The sequence below is a fragment of the Tachyglossus aculeatus genome, chromosome 14 (assembly GCF_015852505.1).
Source record: "Tachyglossus aculeatus isolate mTacAcu1 chromosome 14, mTacAcu1.pri, whole genome shotgun sequence".
NCBI lineage: Eukaryota > Metazoa > Chordata > Mammalia > Monotremata > Tachyglossidae > Tachyglossus > Tachyglossus aculeatus.
In genome coordinates this window covers 53,164,773-53,182,737 of record NC_052079.1, presented here as the reverse complement: position 1 = coordinate 53,182,737, position 17,965 = coordinate 53,164,773, and the positions used below count along the sequence as shown (strand labels likewise).

At 51.4% G+C, this 17,965-nt stretch overlaps 1 protein-coding gene across 1 annotated transcript; it reads left to right on the top strand.

The window, feature by feature from the left end:
• Positions 1 to 4,554: 4,554 nt before the first annotated feature.
• TNFRSF13C (TNF receptor superfamily member 13C) lies at positions 4,555 to 14,759 on the top strand. The gene is made up of 3 exons (XM_038756085.1): positions 4,555 to 4,636; positions 7,588 to 7,839; positions 13,015 to 14,759. Exons 1-3 carry the CDS (start codon positions 4,555 to 4,557, stop codon positions 13,293 to 13,295), a joined length of 615 nt encoding a protein of 204 aa, XP_038612013.1. The 3' UTR covers positions 13,296 to 14,759.
• Positions 14,760 to 17,965: the final 3,206 nt, after the last annotated feature.

The window sequence follows — 17,965 nt, the reverse complement described above, 5'->3', positions numbered from 1 at the left end:
TTACAGATGAGGTAACTGAGGCACAGAGAAGTGAAGGGAAGGAAGAGAGAACAGTCCTGAAACTCCATTTTACCATAATGAATTACATGAGGAAACCGAGGCCCAGAGAAATTATGGCTCACAGTCTTCATCCCCATTTTACAGATGAGGTAACTGAGGCACAGAGCAGTGAAGTGAAGGGAGAGAGAACCGTCCTGAAACTCCATTTTACCATGATGAATCACGTGAGGAAACCGAGGTCCAGAGAAATTATGGCTCACAGTTTTCATCCCCATTTTACAGATGAGGTAACTGAGGCACAGAGAAGTGAAGTGGAGAGAGAGCAGTCCTGAAACTACATTTTACCATAATGAATTACGTGAGGAAACCGAGGCCCAGAGAAATTATGGCTCACAGTCTTCATCCCCATTTTACAGATGAGGTAACTGAGGCACAGAGCAGTGAAGTGAAGGGAGAGAGAACAGTCCTGAAACTCCAATTTACCGTAATGAATTACGTGAGGAAACCGAGGCCCAGAGAAATTAAGTGCCTTGCCCAAGTTCACACGGCAGGCAAGTGGGAGAACAGTGATGGAAACCCAGGTCTCCTGATTCCCAGTCCTTTTTTTTTTCCTACGGTATTTGTTAAAAGCGCTTACTAGGTGCCAAGCACTGTAGTAAGCACTGAGATAGATAAAAGCTAATCAGGTGGGACACAGTCTATGTTCCACGTGGTGCTCATGGTCTAAATCTCCATTTTACAGCTGAGATGACTGAGGCCCAGAGAAGTGAAGTGACTTGCCCAAGTCACCCAGCGGACAGGTGGCGGAGTCAGGATTAGAACTCAGGTCCTTCTGACTCCTAGGCCTGTACTCTTTCCACTAGGCCACTTCAGGCTATTGGGCTTGAGAAGCAGCGTGGCTCGGGGGAAAGAGCACCGGCTTTGGAGTCAGAGGTCATGGGTTCAAATCCCGGCTCTGCCAATTGTCAGCTGTGCGACTGGGGGCAAGTCACTTCACTTCTCCGGGCCTCAGTTCCCTCATCTGTCAAATGGGGATGAAGACTGTGAGCCCCCTCGTGGGACAACCTGATCACCTTGTAACCTCCTCAGCACTTAGAACAGTGCTTTGCATATAGTAAGTGCTTAATAAATGCCATCATCATTATTTATCATCTGCTCAGTTCTAAACCTGCTGTCTCCCCTCCCTCCTTTTTTTTCTTCTCTCTCTCTCCCCCTTCTCTCTCCCTCAGCTGTTTCATGTGTGAAATAAATGGGTTTCAGTGCTTGTTCCACAAAAGAATCTCTGATTAACACCCAAAACCGAAATCAGGGAAAGTCCAGAGCGAGGTTGTTGGTGCGGCTGGGTACCCCAGGGCTCTGCTTGGTTCTGGTTTGAGCCGGTCCGTGCCCTGGGGCTGGGCAGCCCCCTCCCACAGAGCCACTTTGGGCAGCCGAGACAGCGGAGAGGCCTTGTGGTTTGGCTTTTCTTGAATTCGCATGCAGAGCTCTGGCCCCGACCGTGTCCGGCCTGCCAACCCCGACGGACCAGGACTCCTCACCTCCTGTGGACCCCCTCCTCAGCCCCGAGGCCGAGGACCCTGAGCCCACTTTTGGGTAGGGACCGTCTCTATATGTTGCCAACTTGTACCTCCCAAGCGCTTAGTACAGTGCTCTGCACACAGTAAGCGCTCCATAAATATGATTGATTGATTGATTGATTGGTGGAAGTCTGTTGGGGGGAAGAGGAAGAGGGAGGGCATTCCAGGAAGGAGGCTGGTCTGTGCCAAGCAGGGAGTTGGGCAGATCAGGTTGCGTTCCGGGGCTGCCTCCTCAAAAGCCCAGGACCCCAAAGTCTGAGGTAGGCACATGCCTCCTTTCCTCTCCAGGCCCACTCATGATGATGATGATGATGATGATGGCATTTATTAAGCGCTTACTATGTGCAAAGCACTGTTCTAAGCACTGAGGTTACAAGGTGATCAGGTTGTCCCATGGGAGGGCTCACAGTTTTCATCCCTATTTTACAGATGAGGGAACTGAGGCCCAGAGAAGTGAAGTGACTTGCTCATGGACTCCTGATGGGTGCCAGGTGTCCAGTCTGCCTGTCTTCTCACTCCCTGCCTGACTCACCATCTCTATCTGCCCTAGTCCGGAGCTCTGCCCCTGGCAGGAGAAGGGAAGATGCTAAGAACTGGGTTAGGGGCCCAGACAGTCCCTAACCCCTAAGAGTCCATGAGCTCAGCCCTGTTTCTCTCATCATCATCATCATCATCAATCGTATTTATTGAGCGCTTACTATGTGCAGAGCACTGTACTAAGCGCTTGGGAAGTACAAATTGGCAACATATAGAGACAGTCCCTACCCAACAGTGGGCTCACAGTCTAAAAGGGGGAGACAGAGAACAAAACCAAACATACTAACAAAATAAAATAAATAGAATAGATATGTACAAGTAAAATAAATAAGTAGAGTAATAAATATGTACAAACATATATACATATATACAGGTGCTGTGGGGAAGGGAAGGAGCCCGTTTCTCTCCTGGAGACAAGAATCTGTCAGAGCAAAAGATCAAAAGGGGCCCGGACCACTCTGGCTGCCTCCGGGCCCCTGGTGATGAGTTGTGGAGAGAGAACTGGGGGTCCAGAATAGGCCTGGGTTCCAGTGGGATGGTGAGGGGTCGGGAAACACCAGAGAGGAGAAGCAAATGCTTCCTCGTGGCTGAAGGCTACCTGACTTTTGGCATCAGCTAGGTTCCCTGCCCCAGGGAACCTGGACAGTTTGCACACCCATCCCACAGATTGGGAAACTGGGTTTATTCATTCATTCATTCAATCGTATTTATTGAGCACTTTGTGTGCTGAGCACTGTACTAAGCGCTTGGGAAGTACAAGTTGGCTGAAGAAGAGACTGGTTCCGAGGATCGCTAGTGCTGACTGGACCCCTGCAGGGTGTGCTGGAAGATCTGTCTAGGCCCAACACGGAGCAGTCAGACTCCTCTCCTCTGCAGTGTAATAATAATGATGGCATTTATTAAGCGCTTACTATGTGTGTAGCACTGTTCTAAGCGCTGGGGAGGTTACAAGGTGATCAGGTTGTCCCAAGGGGGGCTCACAGTCTTCATCCCCATTTTACAGATGAGGTCACTGAGGCACAGAGAAGTTAAGTCACACAGCTGACAATTGGCAGAGCTGGGATTTGAATCCCTGACCTAAGACTCCAAAGCCCATGCTCTGTCCACTGAGCCACGCTGCTTCCTCAGCGTGTAATCTAAGAAGCTTTCTTGGGGGAGGGAAGCATCACTCGAATTTGGATTTAGGGGAGAAGGGAAGGGAGGGCATTCCAGGCTTGGGGAGAGGCACGTTGGGGCGTCAGCGAGGAGACGGGGGAGTTGAGCTGTGCGCCGGGAGAGACTAAAGCCGATCTTCCTGCCCCTCTGCCCCCAGCCCAGCCCTTCCACCCGCACCGGGGCCATCTGAGAGGTTGCTTCCTGTGGAGTCTGACAGGAAGGCAGAGCTCCAGCCCCGGGGCCAGCTGGGGCAGTGCCAAGAGAGAAGCGGGCACTGTGGACAGAAAGGCCCAGAGAAACCCTCCAGCCCCCGATGGGGACAACAGGCCGGGTGTCCTTCAGTCTGCCTTACCCCACCCACCCCCTCTGTCGGACTCTGGACTCCGTCCCTCTCTATGAACCCAACGGTTCTAGGGTTCATTCATTCAATCGTATTTCTTGCGTGCTTACTGTGTGCAGAGCACTGTACTAAGCGCTTGGGAAGTAGAAGTTGGCAACGTTGGCCCTGCCCCAAACGTTAGCCGTGATAATGAGATAGGAAGCTGCTGGAAGCTTCCTCCAAGAAGCCTTCCCTGACTAAGCCCTCCTCTCCTAATCTCCCACTCCCTTCTGTGCTGCTCTAACTTGTTCCTTCATTCATCCTCCCTCCCATCCGCACAGCATATATGAATATATCTGTATATATCTGTAACTTATAGATCTATCTCTCCCTCTAGACTGTGAGCTCGTTGTGGGCAGGAAACTTGTCTGTCGTTCTTTTGTACTCTCCCAAGCGCTTAGTACAGTGCTATGCACACAGTAAGCGCTCAATAAATACGATTGAATGAATGGATGCTGGGGCTACTTGATCATCAGCTTGGAGCCTGCTGTGGACGCTGTGAAGGGATTGGTCCAGGTGGCCGACAAAGGAGCTGGGGGACAATGGGAATCAATCAATCAATCAATCGTATTTATTGAGCGCTTACTGTGTACAGAGCACTGTACTAAGCGCTTGGGAAGTACAAGTTGGCAACATATAGAGACAGTCCCTACCCAACAGTGGGCTCACAGACTAAAAGGGGGAAGCCCAGAGCCCTGGCTCTCTGGGGGAACTGGTGGTCACATGTAGGCCAAGGCCGGCCAGGGACGGAGGGGTTGGGCAGGGTTCCCATCAGAGGGGGCAGGACCGGGGGCGGGGCCGGGGAACAGGCCCCCGTTTAAAGGTCTCCTGGGGGGGCTGAGAAGCAGCGGTGGACAGGGACGGGCTGGGGTGAGGCACACGAAAGAGGAACAGAGCTACGCTGAGATGCCCAAGGCCTGTGGCCAAGCCTACTGCTATGATCCCCTGACCCGGGGCTGTGTTTTCTGTTTCTTGCTCCAGATCTCAGGTGAGCCACCCAAACCCACCCTCGCCTTTCTCTCTGCTTCTTCTCCTCCACCTCATCCCGGTCCTCCTTCTTCCCTTTTTGGGAGGCTGAGGAAGGATAAGGGGCCGGAAGGACAAGGAGCTGGGAGAGCAGAGGAAGGGAGGGCGAGGGGAGAGGGGAAAGGAACATAAGAGGAGGGAGAGAACAAGGGGAAGGGAGAGAGACAAGGGGAAAGGTGGAAAACAGCCGCAGGAGGAGAAGGGAGGGAGGAAGTTCCGGATGGATGATTTTTGTTACTTCTGTCCGAGGCAGCTGAGAAGAAGGGGCATTCCCTGGACCCTGGGCTGGAGCCAGGCTCTCTCTGGGAAGGCAGTAAACCCTCTTAACCCACAGCTCCTCCCATCTGGCCCGGGCCTCACCTCACTTCACACGCTTGCCCCGGTTGGTTAGCTAAGCATGCAGGGCAGCCCGCTGATGCCCGGTCTTTAGCTTGGTGAACTTCACCTTCACTGACCCCGCAGGGGGATGGGTAGGGAAGTACTCTGGGCAAGTACTTTGGGCAAGTAACTTCACTTCTCTGGGCCTCAGTTACCTCCTCTGTAAAATGGGGACTAAGACGGTGGGACAACCTGGTCACCTTGTAAACTCCCCAGCACATAGAACAGTGCTTTGCACATAGTAAGCACTTAATAAATGCCATTATTATTATTATTATTATTATTATTATTATTATTATTACCAAGGGACGGAATAACTACCTGCTTTCCCGCACCAGGTCGCTCGGCCTAAATGTTCGGCAGAGGAGGGTGGGGATACTGGCTACAAGGCTGGAGGATCCAGAAGCAGGGAGCTGGGGGAAGCCGGGTCCCTGGGAGGAGTGGAAGAGGGGCCTGGACCACAGTCGGGCATGGTGGGCCTGGCTTTTACCCCCTAGAGTCCAACCCCTTTGCACTTAACCCCATTCTTGAGGGTCTGACTAAGGCGGGCAGGAGCGGGAGTCACAATCAGATAGAGCACAGGCTTGGGAGTCAGAAGGAACTGGGTTCTAATCCCTGTTCTGATTCAAATCTGCTGTGTGACCTTGGGCAACTCACTTGACTCCTCTGGGCTTCAGTTATGTCATCTATAAAATGGGGATTAAGACTCTGAGCTCCATATGGGACAGGGACTGTGCCCAACCCGATTCACTTGCACTTAAGTTAACTTGCACTTGAGAAGCAGCATGGCTCAGTGGAGAGAGCCCGGGCTTTGGAGTCAAAGGTCATGGGTTCAAATCCCAGCTCTGCCAGTTGTCAGCTGTGTGACTTTGGGCAAGTCACTTAACTTCTCTGGGCCTCAGTTCCCTCATCTGTCAAATGGGGATGAAGACTGTGAGCCCCCCGTGGGACAACCTGATCACCTTGTAACCTCCCCAGCGCATAGAACCGTGCTTTGCACATAGTAAGCACTTGATAAATGCCATCATTATTATTATTATTACTTACTTTAGCACTTAGAGAAATGCTTAGCACATAGTAAGTGCTTAACAAGTATTATTATTATTATTATCATTATTATTTGAAGGGAGACTGGGGTAGAGCACTGTCCTCAAAGGCGTGGGACTCTCACCCCCTCCTCTCCCTGCAAGACTGGTGGCTATTCTCCCAGTTCCCTCCTCTTCCAGGAATCTGGAACATGGGAAGGGAGTGATTATCGATAATAATAATGATGGTATTTGTTAAGCGCTTACTATGTGCAAAGCACGGTTCTAAGCGCTGGATGCTCTCACAAGCATGGGGAATTGGCACCGAAAGCGCTCAGTACAGGGCTTTGCACACAGTAAACGCTCAATAAATACGACTGAATGGAAAGGGAACATATACAGGAGGGTTGGGCACATGTGCACGAGTCCACGCGTGCAGATACGTGTGCCGATTCCCTTTTAGGAAAGTCCGAGGCTGGGTGGGTGTTGGGCGGGGATTGGATGTTGTTGGGTGGAGCTGGGGAGGGGACTTAGGAGGGGTTGGGGGGATGTTGGGTGGGATTTGGGGAGGATGTGGGACAGGGCAATTGCTGGGAAGGTGGTGGCAGGGGCTTGGATGCTGTGGGTGGGGCTGGGGGTGAGGCCTGGAGATGCTGGGCACGGTTTTGGGAATGGATGGAAGTGTGATGGGCGTGTCTGTGGGCATGGCTTGGGAGGGTGGTGGGCATGGCTGTGATATTGTACAATCTGCCCGGATTGTCTTTGTCCAGAAACGCTCTGGGCATGTTACTCCCCTCCTCAAAAATCTCCAGTGGCTACCAATCAATCTGCGCATCAGGCAGAAACTCCTCACCCTGGGCTTCAAGGCTGTCCATCACCTCGCCCCCTCCTACCTCACCTCCCTTCTGTCCTTCTCCAGCCCAGCCCGCACCCTCCGCTCCTCCGCCACTAATCTCCTTACCGTACCTCGTTCTCGCCTGTCCTCCCCCGGGCCTGGAATGCCCCCAATCCCTCTGCCCATCCGCCAAGCTAGCTCTCTTCCTCCCTTCAAGGCCCTGCTGAGAGCTCACCTCCTCCAGGAGGCCTTCCCACACTGAGCCCCTTCCTTCCTCTCCCCCTCATCCCCCTCTCCATCCCCCCATCTCACTTCCCTCTCTTCCCCACAGCACCTGTATATATGTATATATGTTTGTACATATTTATTACTCTATTTATTTTACTTGTACATATCTATTCTATTTATTTTATTTTGTTAGCATGTTTGGTTTTGTTCTCTGTCTCCCCCTTTTAGACTGTGAGCCCACTGTTGGGTAGGGACTGTCTCTATATGTTGCCAACTTGGACTTCCCAAGCACTTAGTACAGTGCTCTGCACACAGTAAGCGCTCAATAAATACGATTGATTGATTGATTGATTGTGGGGCATGATCTGGTGGGTGTCGGGCATGACCGCGTCACGTCCAGGGCCTGTCCCTGGCTGAGCGGGTCCCTCCCTGCCGTCCGGTCCTCAGAGAAAGTGTCCGAGGAGGTGAGCCCAGCCCCGGGCACCAGCCCACCACCCCCGGGCTCTGCCACGGCAGGCCTGGCCTCCGCCTCGCCCTGGGCCGCGCTGCTGGAACCCCTGCTCACCTACGGCATCCCAACCCTGGCTGGCCTGGCTCTGGCCCTGGTCCTCTGCGGGGTGGTCAGCGTCCAGCTGCGGAGGAGGAAGAGGTCGTCCATCCCCCCCATCACCACCACCAGGATCGCCGAGGGGGCCACCGGTGAGTGTCTGCCTGTTGGGTGATCTTCCACAGATCATTTCACTTCTCCGGGCCTCGGTTCCCTCATCTGGAAAATGGGGATGGAGACTGTGAGCTTCACATGGGCCAGGGACTGTGTCCACCCCAGCGCTTAGTATAGTGCCTGGCACATAGTAAGCACTTAATACCACAATTATTATTATTGTTGTCATTTCCGGAGCCAGGGGGAAGCACCCCCAGGAGAACCCCCGTCACCTGCTCTCATTCCCTCCGGCCTCCTTGTCTCTACTCCATTCTCCCTCTGCCTCTGTGTCTCTGTTCATTCATTCAATCATATTTATTAAGCGCTTACTGTGTGCAGAGTACTGTACTAAGCGCTTTTGCCCAGGCCTTGGTCATCAGCTATGCTCCCATTTATTCATTCAATCATATTTACTGAGCGCTTACTGTGTGCAGAACACTGTACTAAGCGCTTTTGCCCAGGCCTTGGCCACCAGCTGTGCTCCCATTCATTCATTCAATCATATTTACTGAGTGCTTACTGTGGGCAGAGCACTGTACTAAATACTTTTGCCCAGGCCTTGGCCACCAGCTGTGCTCCCATTCATCCATTCAATCATATTTACTGAGCGCTTACTGTGTGCAGAACACTGTACTAAGCGCTTTTGCCCAGGCCTTGGTCACCAGCTGTGCTCCCATTCATCCATTCAATCATATTTACTGAGTGCTTACTGTGTGCAGAGCACTGTACTAAGCGCTTTTGCCCAGGCCTTGGTCACCAGCTGTGCTCCCATTCATTCATTCAATCGTATTTACTGAGCACTTACTGTGGGCAGAGCACTGTACTAAGCGCTTTTGCCCAGGCCTTGGTCACCAGCTGTGCTCCCATTCATTCATTCAATCATATTTACTGAGCACTTCCTGTGGGCAGAGCACTGTACTAAGCGCTTTTGCCCAGGCCTTGGTCACCAGCTGTGCTCCCATTCATTCATTCAATCGTATTTACTGAGCACTTACTGTGGGCAGAGCACTGTACTAAGCGCTTTTACCCAGGCCTTGGTCACCAGCTGTGCTCTCATTCATCCATTCAATCATATTTACTGAACGCTTACTGTGTGCAGAGCACTGTACTAAGCGCTATTGCCCAGGCCTTGGTCACCAGCTGTGCTCCCATTCATTCATTCATTCAATCATATTTACTGAGCGCTTACTGAGCCCTTGAGAGAGTATAATACAACAATAAACAGAAACATTCCTTGCCCACAGTGAGCTTGCAGTCCCACCCCGCAATCCTGGGGTCAGCTGGTTGGGGGGACGAGACCCAGCTTCCGGGTCTCTTTCTCAGAAGCTCCCCGGCCCCTCTGCCCTCTCCCACTCTTCCACCCCCGGAGTCCAGGATGGGTGATTTTCCCCGCCTCATGGAAATTCTCAGACCAGGGCTGAAGGCCAGGAAGAAGCAATACCAAGTCTGGATACTAATAATAATAATAATAATGGCATTTATTAAGCGCTTACTATGTGCAAAGCACTGTTCTAAGCGCTGGGGAGGTTACAAGCTGATCAGGTTGTCCCACGGGGGGCTCACAGTCTTAATCCCCATTTTACAGATGAGGTAACTGAGGCACAGAGAAGTTAAGTGACTGGCCCAAGGTCACACAGCTGACATGTGGAGGAGCCGGGATTTGAACCCATGATGTCTGACTCCAAAGCCCGGGCTCTTTCTACTGAGCCACGCTGCTTCTCTACTACTACTTCTACTACTACTAATAATGATGATGGTATTTGTTAAGCGCTTACTATGTGCCAAGCACTGTTCTAAGTGCTGGGGGAGATACAACGTAATCAGGTTGTCCCACGTGGGGCTCACGGTCTTAATCCCCATTTTACAGATGAGGTAACAGGCCCAGAGAAGTGAAGTGACTTGCCCACAGTCACACAGCTGACAAGTGGCAGAGCGTGAATTAGAACCCACGACCTCTGGCTCCCAAGTCTGTGCTCTTTCCACTGAGACACGCTGCTGGATTCCTGGGGCAGCCCACATGGAGGATGCCAGACGTTGGGGGGCGGGGGGCATGGGGAGGCCCCCGTCCCGAGGGCCCACTGTTGGGTAGGGACTGTATATGTTGCCAACTTGTACTTCCCAAGCGCTTAGTACAGTGCTCGGCACACAGTAAGTGCTCAATAAATATGATTGATTGATTGATTGAGGGCTGGAGGGGGGTCAGAGGTCCCCACAGGCCAAAGTCCCGGGGGGTGAACGAGCAGCCCATGCTCTGATTTACACATCTTCAGCCTGGGCCTGCAGCTCCAACCTCCGAGCTCCCCTAATGGGATCTTTCCCGATTCTCCTTCTCTCTTCCCTTCCCATCCCCTTCCAGCCCAGTCCTGCCTGGATAATAATAATAATAATGATGGCATTTATTAAGCACTTACTATGTGCAAAGCACTGTTCTAAGCGCTGGGGAGGTTACAAGGTGATCAGGTTGTCCCACGGGGGGCTCACAGTCTTAATCCCCATTTACAGATGAGGTAACTGAGGCATAGAGAAGTGAAGTGACTTGACCAAAGTCACACAGCTGACAGTTGGCGGAGCCAGGATTTGAACCCATGACCTCTGACTCCAAAGCCCGGGCTCTTTCCACTGAGCCACGCTGCTTCTCTGACCCCAACTGAAGGGTGGAGAGAGACAGGGGCCAGGAGAGAACAAATACCATTTTTTTTTTAAAGTTAAGCTCTTACTATGTGCCAGGCACTGTACTAAGTGGCTCCGCCACTTGTCAGCTGTGTGACTTTGGGCAAGTCACTTAACTTCTAGACTGTGAGCCCGCTGTTGGGTAGGGACCATCTCTATATGTTGCCAACTTGTACTTCCCGAGCACTTAGTAGAGTGCTCTGCACACAGTAAGCGCTCAATAAATACGATTGAATGAATGAATGAATGAACTTCTCTGGGCCTCAGTTACCTCATCTGTAAAATGGGGATTAAGACTGTGAGCCCTCCATGGGACAACCTGATCACCTTGGAACCACTCCAGTGCTTAGAACAGTGCTTTGCACCTAGTAAGTGCTTTATAAATGCCATCATCATTATTATTATTAGAACAGTGCTTTGCACATAGTGAGCGCTTAATAAAATGCCATCATCATTATTATTATAAGAACAGTGCTTTGCACATAGTGAGCACTTAATAAAATGCCATCATCATTATTATTATTAGAACAGTGCTTTGCACATAGTGAGCGCTTAATAAAATGCCATCATCATTATTATTATAAGAACAGTGCTTTGCACATAGTGAGCACTTAATAAAATGCCATCATTATTATTATTATTATTATTAGAACGGTACTTTGCACATAGTGAGCCCCTAATAGAATGCCATCATTATTATTATTATTATTACTAGAACAGTGCTTTGCACATAGTGAGTGCTTAGTAAAATGCCATCATTATTATTATTATTAGAACAGTGCTTTGCACATAGAACGCTTAATAAAATGCCATTATTATTATTATTATTATTAGAACAGTGCTTTGCACATAGCACTTAATAAAATGCCATCATTATTATTATTATTATTATTATTAGAACAGTGCTTTGCACATACTGAGCGCTTAATAAAATGCCATCATCATTATTATTATTATTAGAACAGTGCTTTGCACATAGTGAGCGCTTAATAAAATGCCATCATCATTATTATTATTATTAGAACAGTGCTTTGCACATAGTGAGCGCTTAATAAAATGCCATCATCATTATTATTAGAACAGTGCTTTGCACATAGTGAGCGCTTAATAAAATGCCATCATCATCATTATTATTATTATTAGAACAGTGCTTTGCACATAGTGAGTGCTTAATAAAATGTCATCATCATTATTATTATTATTATTATTATTGGAACAGTGCTTTGAACATAGTGAGCACTTAATAAAATGCCATCATCATTATTATTATTATTAGAACAATGCTGTGCACATAGTGAGCGCTTAATAAAATGCCATCATCATTATTATTAGAACAGTGCTTTGCACATAGTGAGCGCTTAATAAAATGTCATCATTATTATTATTAGAACAGTGCTTTGCACATAGTAAGCACTTAATAAAGTGCCATCATTATTATTACCAAGTTCTGCCAAGTGCTGGGGTGGATACAAAATAATCAGGCTGGACACAGCCCTGTCCCCCATAGGGCACACAGTCTTAATCCCCATTTTGACCGATGAGGCCCAGAGAAGTTAAGTGAGCTGTCCAAGGTCACACAGCAGATCAATGGCAATGCCAGGGTTAGAACTCAAGTCCCACGCTTTTTACTTATCTTGTATCTACCCCAGCGCTTAGCACATAGTAATCATCTAATGATAAGCTTAATTAGCATAACTTCACCGCAAGGGAGAGAGAGAGAAGACACCAGAGGCCTCCCGGCCAGACTCTTGCCAACCCCTTCCTCCTCCTCCTCGTCCTCCTCCTCCTCCCGCTTCCCAACCACCCTCACCATCTCTCTTCACCAACCCCATCACCTCCTCCGAGCCTTCCCGGGAGTAGGTGTCTTTGATACAGGAAAAGAAAAAGGAATTATTTGAGGGAGAGGGGGAAAGGGTCAGTATTTATTTAGAGAAGCAGCGTGGCTCAGTGGAATAGAGCCCGGGCTTTGGAGTCAGAGGTCATGGGTTCAAATCCAGGCTCCAACAGTTGTCAGCTGTGTGACTTTGGGCAAGTCACTTCACTGCTCTGGTCCTCAGTTCCCTCATCTGTAAAATGGGGACGAAGACTGTGAACCCCCCTGTGAGACAACCTGATCACCCTGTAACCTCCCCAGCGCTTAGAGCAGTGCTTGGCACATAGAGAAGCAGCGTGGCTCAGTGGAAAGAGTGCGGGCTTGGGAGGCAGAGGTCGTGGGTTCGAATCCCACCTCCCCCACATCTGCTGTGTGACCTTGGGCAAGTCACTTCACTTCTCTGTGCCTCGGTTCCCTCATCTGTAAAATGGGGATTAAGACTGTGAGCCCCACATGGGACAACCTCATCTCCTTGTGTTCCCCCCAGCGCTTAGTACAGTGCTCTGCACATAGTAAGCGCTTAACAAATACCAACATTATTATTATTATTATTATAGTAAGCACTTAATAAATGCCATCATTATTATTGTACCCAAGACTAACTCTCCCTGGCTTCTTTTCTTTCCCCCAGAAAATGTGGAGTGCAGCTACATGCCCCCTGCCAGTGAGGCCCAGGCCGGGGTCCCTCCAAACCCCACCTCAGACCCAGACCAGTCCCCCGCCAATGGCAGCTTCCACCCTTGGGATCCCCCGGCCCAGGAGAGCGGCGGGCACCTGGCCTCGGCACCCCCGCTAGACAACCTGGGGGAGCCGAGCCACGGCGTCCCCGTGCCGGCCACGGAGCTGGGGGCCACCGTGCTGGTCACCACCAAGACCATCCAGGAGGCCGGGGAAGGCCTCACGCCCCTGTGAAGGGAACCGAGGTCGTGGGCCGCTGCCCGTCCCCGCGGCCTCTGCCCCTCCCCAAGTTGTCCAGCCTTGCTCCTCTTCGCACAGACCTTCCTTCCCAGAGCCTCCCCCACACCCCATCCTGCTGGGACCACAGGAAGCCGGCGGAAATGGCAGCAAGAGGAATTTTGATGAGCGTTAAGGAGATCGTTATGCCCTGGAACGGACTACTGAGGAAGTTATGGAGCCCTCGTCCCTGGACGGCTTAAAAATGAAGACCGGGGGCCTGGCGCTCCATTCGCTTGCTTGGAGGCAGGGGGCTGGACCGGATGACTCCTGAGATCCCCCCCCTACAGCCCTTGGAGCCAGCGAAAGAGGAGAGGGAAGAGGGGAGGAGGTCAGAGCAGGCAGGGATTCAACTCAGAAGCTGTGTCTGTGGTGAATGATGGCGAGGGGGTGTGGCTGTGAGGGCAGGAAGATCCCCGGCTGCCCCTGGAACCTCGAGTGGGAAGTCCTGCCCAACCAGGATTTGGAGCATCTAAAGGGACAGGACTGGGGCCTTTTGGGGTCTGTCTCTAATTTGGTCCAGTTGGGACCCCCCCACGGACAACGGGGCATTACCTCTCTGGGAGAAACGGCGGCGAAGCGGGAGACTGACCTCAGGCACCGAACCGCTTCACTCCGACCCCCACCCGTGGTTGAACTCAGTAGCAGGGGCCGGGGGCAGCCTCTTAACCCTTCTGCCTGTTCCATGTGGCCTGCCTTGCTGCCTGCCGGGAATCTCTGCCTTTCTGCCTCCTTCCCAGTAGCCACAGGAAGCACTGGATCAGCTCCACAAGCATCTGGAGGTAGGGAGCCGAGGGCCCCTTCCAGCTTTCAATTGGCCACAAACAGGCCAGGGTCAACGTTTGACCAGTAAAGAACACCCGTCCAGCTGGAGCCCCACAGGGAATGAACGCATTATGGGATCAGACCCACCTGGACTCAGCAGCCCCCAGCCCACCACTGCCTGGTCATCTGGCTCTGGACAGGACCCCATCCCGGCTGGCTCCAGCGAAACACTGGACAAGAAAGAAGAGGCTTTGGTCTGGGCCTTCTCCCTCTCTTTCCAGGCACTCTTTCCTCGCTCCATCCTGGGGGATTCAGGGGGACACTCAGTCACTCCGTGACGTGGAACGGCCCATCCTGCCCCTTCCGGGTCACTCTAGCCCACCGCATTTTTTGGAGTCACATCAGGCCAGAGGGAGACACAAAGGAAAAAGCTGCCAATGGAGATCTGGGATCTGTGGGGATGGCTCCGGGACAGATTCCTAGCCTCCTCTCCTGGAGTCCAGCGAGATGCTGCGGCATCCTGAACCTCTGAGGGCTCCTCAGGAGGGGACAAGGGAGAACAGGGGTGGGAAACCCAGAAGCAGCCCAGTCCCCACAGCTGTGGTGTGGGTAACGAAGATCTCTCTGAAGCCAGAACATGGTGGGTCAGGGAGAGGGCTGGACACATGGAAAATTCTACCCTTCTACCCGGGCTTCTCTGCAAAACCTCTCCCGGGTAACCGGCACCTGGGCATATATAGGTGAGGGAGATGACAAGTCCTTTTGAGCATAATAAAGTCCTATCTTGAAAGTTTCCCTGACAATGGCTTGCACTTTTTACTTTACTTTTAACTTTTTAAAAAGTACTTATTAAGCACTTACTGTGTCCCGGACACTGTGCTCGGCACTCGGGTAGATATAAGATAGGTTGGATACAGTCCCTGTCTCACATGAGGCTCATAGACTAAATCAGAGGGAGGAGGATTTAATCCCCATTTCACAAATGAGGTAACAGGCACAGAGAAGTAAAGTGGAGAAGCAGTGTGGTTTAATGGCAAGAACCCCAGGTTTGGGAGCCAGAGTATGTGGGTTCATCATCATCATCAACCGTATTTATTGAGCGCTTACTGTGTGCAGAGCACTGTACTAAGCGCTTGGGAAGTACAAGTTGGCAACATATAGAGACAGTCCCTACCCAACAGTGGGCTCACAGTCTAAAAGGGGGAGACAGAGAACAAAACCAAACATACTAACAAAATAAAATAAATAGAACAGATATGTACAAATAAAATAAATAGAGTAATAAATATGTACAAACATATATACATATATACAGGTGCTGTGGGGAAGGGAAGGAGGTAAGATGGGGGGGATGGAGAGGGGGACGAGGGGCAGAGGAAGGAAGGGGCTCAGTCTGGGAAGGCCTCCTGGAGGAGGTGAGCTCTCAGCAGGGCCTTGAAGGGAGGAAGAGAGCTAGCTTGGCGGATGGGCAGAGGGATTGGGGGCATTCCAGGCCCGGGGGATGACGTGGGCCGGGGGTCGACGGCGGGACAGGCGAGAACGAGGTACGGTGAGGAGATTAGCAGCAGAGGAGCGGAGGGTGCGGGGTGGGCTGGAGAAGGAGAGAAGGGAGGTGAGGTAGGAGGGGGCGAGGTGATGGACGGCCTTGAAGCCCAGGGTGAGGAGTTTCTGCCTGATGCGCAGATTGATTGGTAGCCACTGGAGATTTTTGAGGAGGGGAGTAACATGCCCAGAGCGCTTCTGGACAAAGATAATCCAGGCAGCAGCATGAAGTATGGATTGAAGTGGGGAGAGACACGAGGATGGGAGATCAGAGAGAAGGCTGATGCAGTAGTCCAGACGGGATAGGATGAGAGCTTGAATGAGCAGGGTAGCGGTATGAATGGAGAGGAAAGGGCGGATCTTGGCAATGTTGCGGAGCTGAGACCGGCAGGTTTTGGTGACGGCTTGGATGTGAGGGGTGAACGAGAGAGCGGAGTCGAGGATGACACCAAGGTTGCGGGCTTGTGAGACAGGAAGGATGGTAGTGCCGTCAACAGAGATGGGAAAGTCAGGGAGAGGGCAGGGTTTGGGAGGGAAGACAAGGAGTTCAGTCTCGGACATGTTGAGTTTTAGGTGGCGGGCAGACATCCAGATGGAGATGTCCTGAAGGCAGGAGGAAATGCGAGCCTGGAGAGATGGGGAGAGAGCAGGGGCAGAGATGGAGATCTGGGTGTCATCAGCGTAGAGATGATAGTTGAAGCCGTGGGAGCGAATGAGGTCACCAAGGGAGTGAGTGTAGATCGAGAACAGAAGGGGACCAAGCACTGAACCTTGGGGAATCCCCACAGTAAGGGGATGGGAGGGGGAGGAGGAGCCTGCAAAAGAGACTGAGAATCAACGACCGGAGAGTTAGGAGGAGAACCAGGAGAGGACGGAGTCGGTGAAGCCAAGGTCAGATAGCGTGTTGAGAAGGGGGTGGTCCACAGTGTCGAAGGCACCCCCGCCAGCTCTTCCGTACATTCAACTCCCTTCTCAGGCCCCCGGTTCCTCCCCCTCCTCCTTCCCTCACCCCCAACGATCTGGCCTTCTACTTCATTAACAAAATTAAATCCCTCAGGTCCAACCTCCCCGAAGTCACTCCCCCACCTTCTCCAACCCCCCGGCTCTCAACACTCTCTGCTCCTCTCCCATCCTTCCCAGCAGTATCCTCAGAGGAGCTCTCCTCCCTCCTCTCAAGTGCTACTCCGGCCACCTGTGCTTCTGACCCCATTCCCTCTCATCTCATGAAATCTCTTGCTCCATCCCTTCTCCCCTCCTTAACTTCCATCTTCAACCACTCATTCTCCACTGGTTCCTTCCCCTCTGCCTTCAAACATGCCCATGTCTCTCCCATCCTAAAAAAACCCTCTCTTGACCCCCACCTCACCTTCTAGTTATCGCCCCATATCCCTCCTACCATTCCTTTCCAAACTCCTTGAATGAGTTGTCTACACGCGCTGCCTCGAATTCCTCAGCAACAACTCTCTCCTCGACCCCCTCCAGTTTCCGTGGAAACTGCCCTCTCAAAGGTCACCAATGACCTCCCGCTTGCCAAATCCAACGGCTCCTACTCTGTCCTCATCCTCCTCGACCTCTCAGCTGCCTTCGACTCTGTGGACCACCCCCTACTCGGTGGGGTGGATTTGTAGCAGGCCTCCAAGTGCCAGATGGCCCAGTAGATTTGTAAGCTCCTTGAGGGTAAGGATCATGTCTCCCAACTCTATTGTACTGTAATAATAATCATCATCATATTTGTTAAATGCTTATTGTGTGCCAAGCATTGTATTAAGTGCTTAGTACAGTGCTCTGCACACAGTAATCGCTCAATAAATACGATTGAATGAATGCCAGTGTAGATTTTCAGGTCCGACATGCAGCTCGCAGTCTAAGTAATCAATCAATCGTATTTATTGAGCGCTTACTATGTGCAGAGCACTGTACTAAGTGCTTGGGAAGTACAAATTGGCAACACATAGAGACAGTCCCTACCCAACAGTGGGCTCACAGTCTAAAAAGGAGTCTAAGTAGGAGGGAGAACAGGCATTGAACCCCCATTTTGCAGATGAGGGAACTGAGGCCCAGATAAGTTAAGTGCCTTCCCCAAGGTCACACAACAGATATGTGGCCGAGGCGGGATTAGAACCCAGGTTCTCTGAGTCCCCATTCCATACTCTTTTAGAACCCAGGTTCTCTGAGTCCCCATTCCATACTCTTTCCATTAGGCCAAGCTGCTAGCATCCTCTCCCAAGTACTTAGTACAGTGCTCAGGACACAGTAAGCGCTCCGTAAATCCCATGGAGTGATTGATGGCCGAGAGGGGTCTGCCTGACATCGGCCGAGCA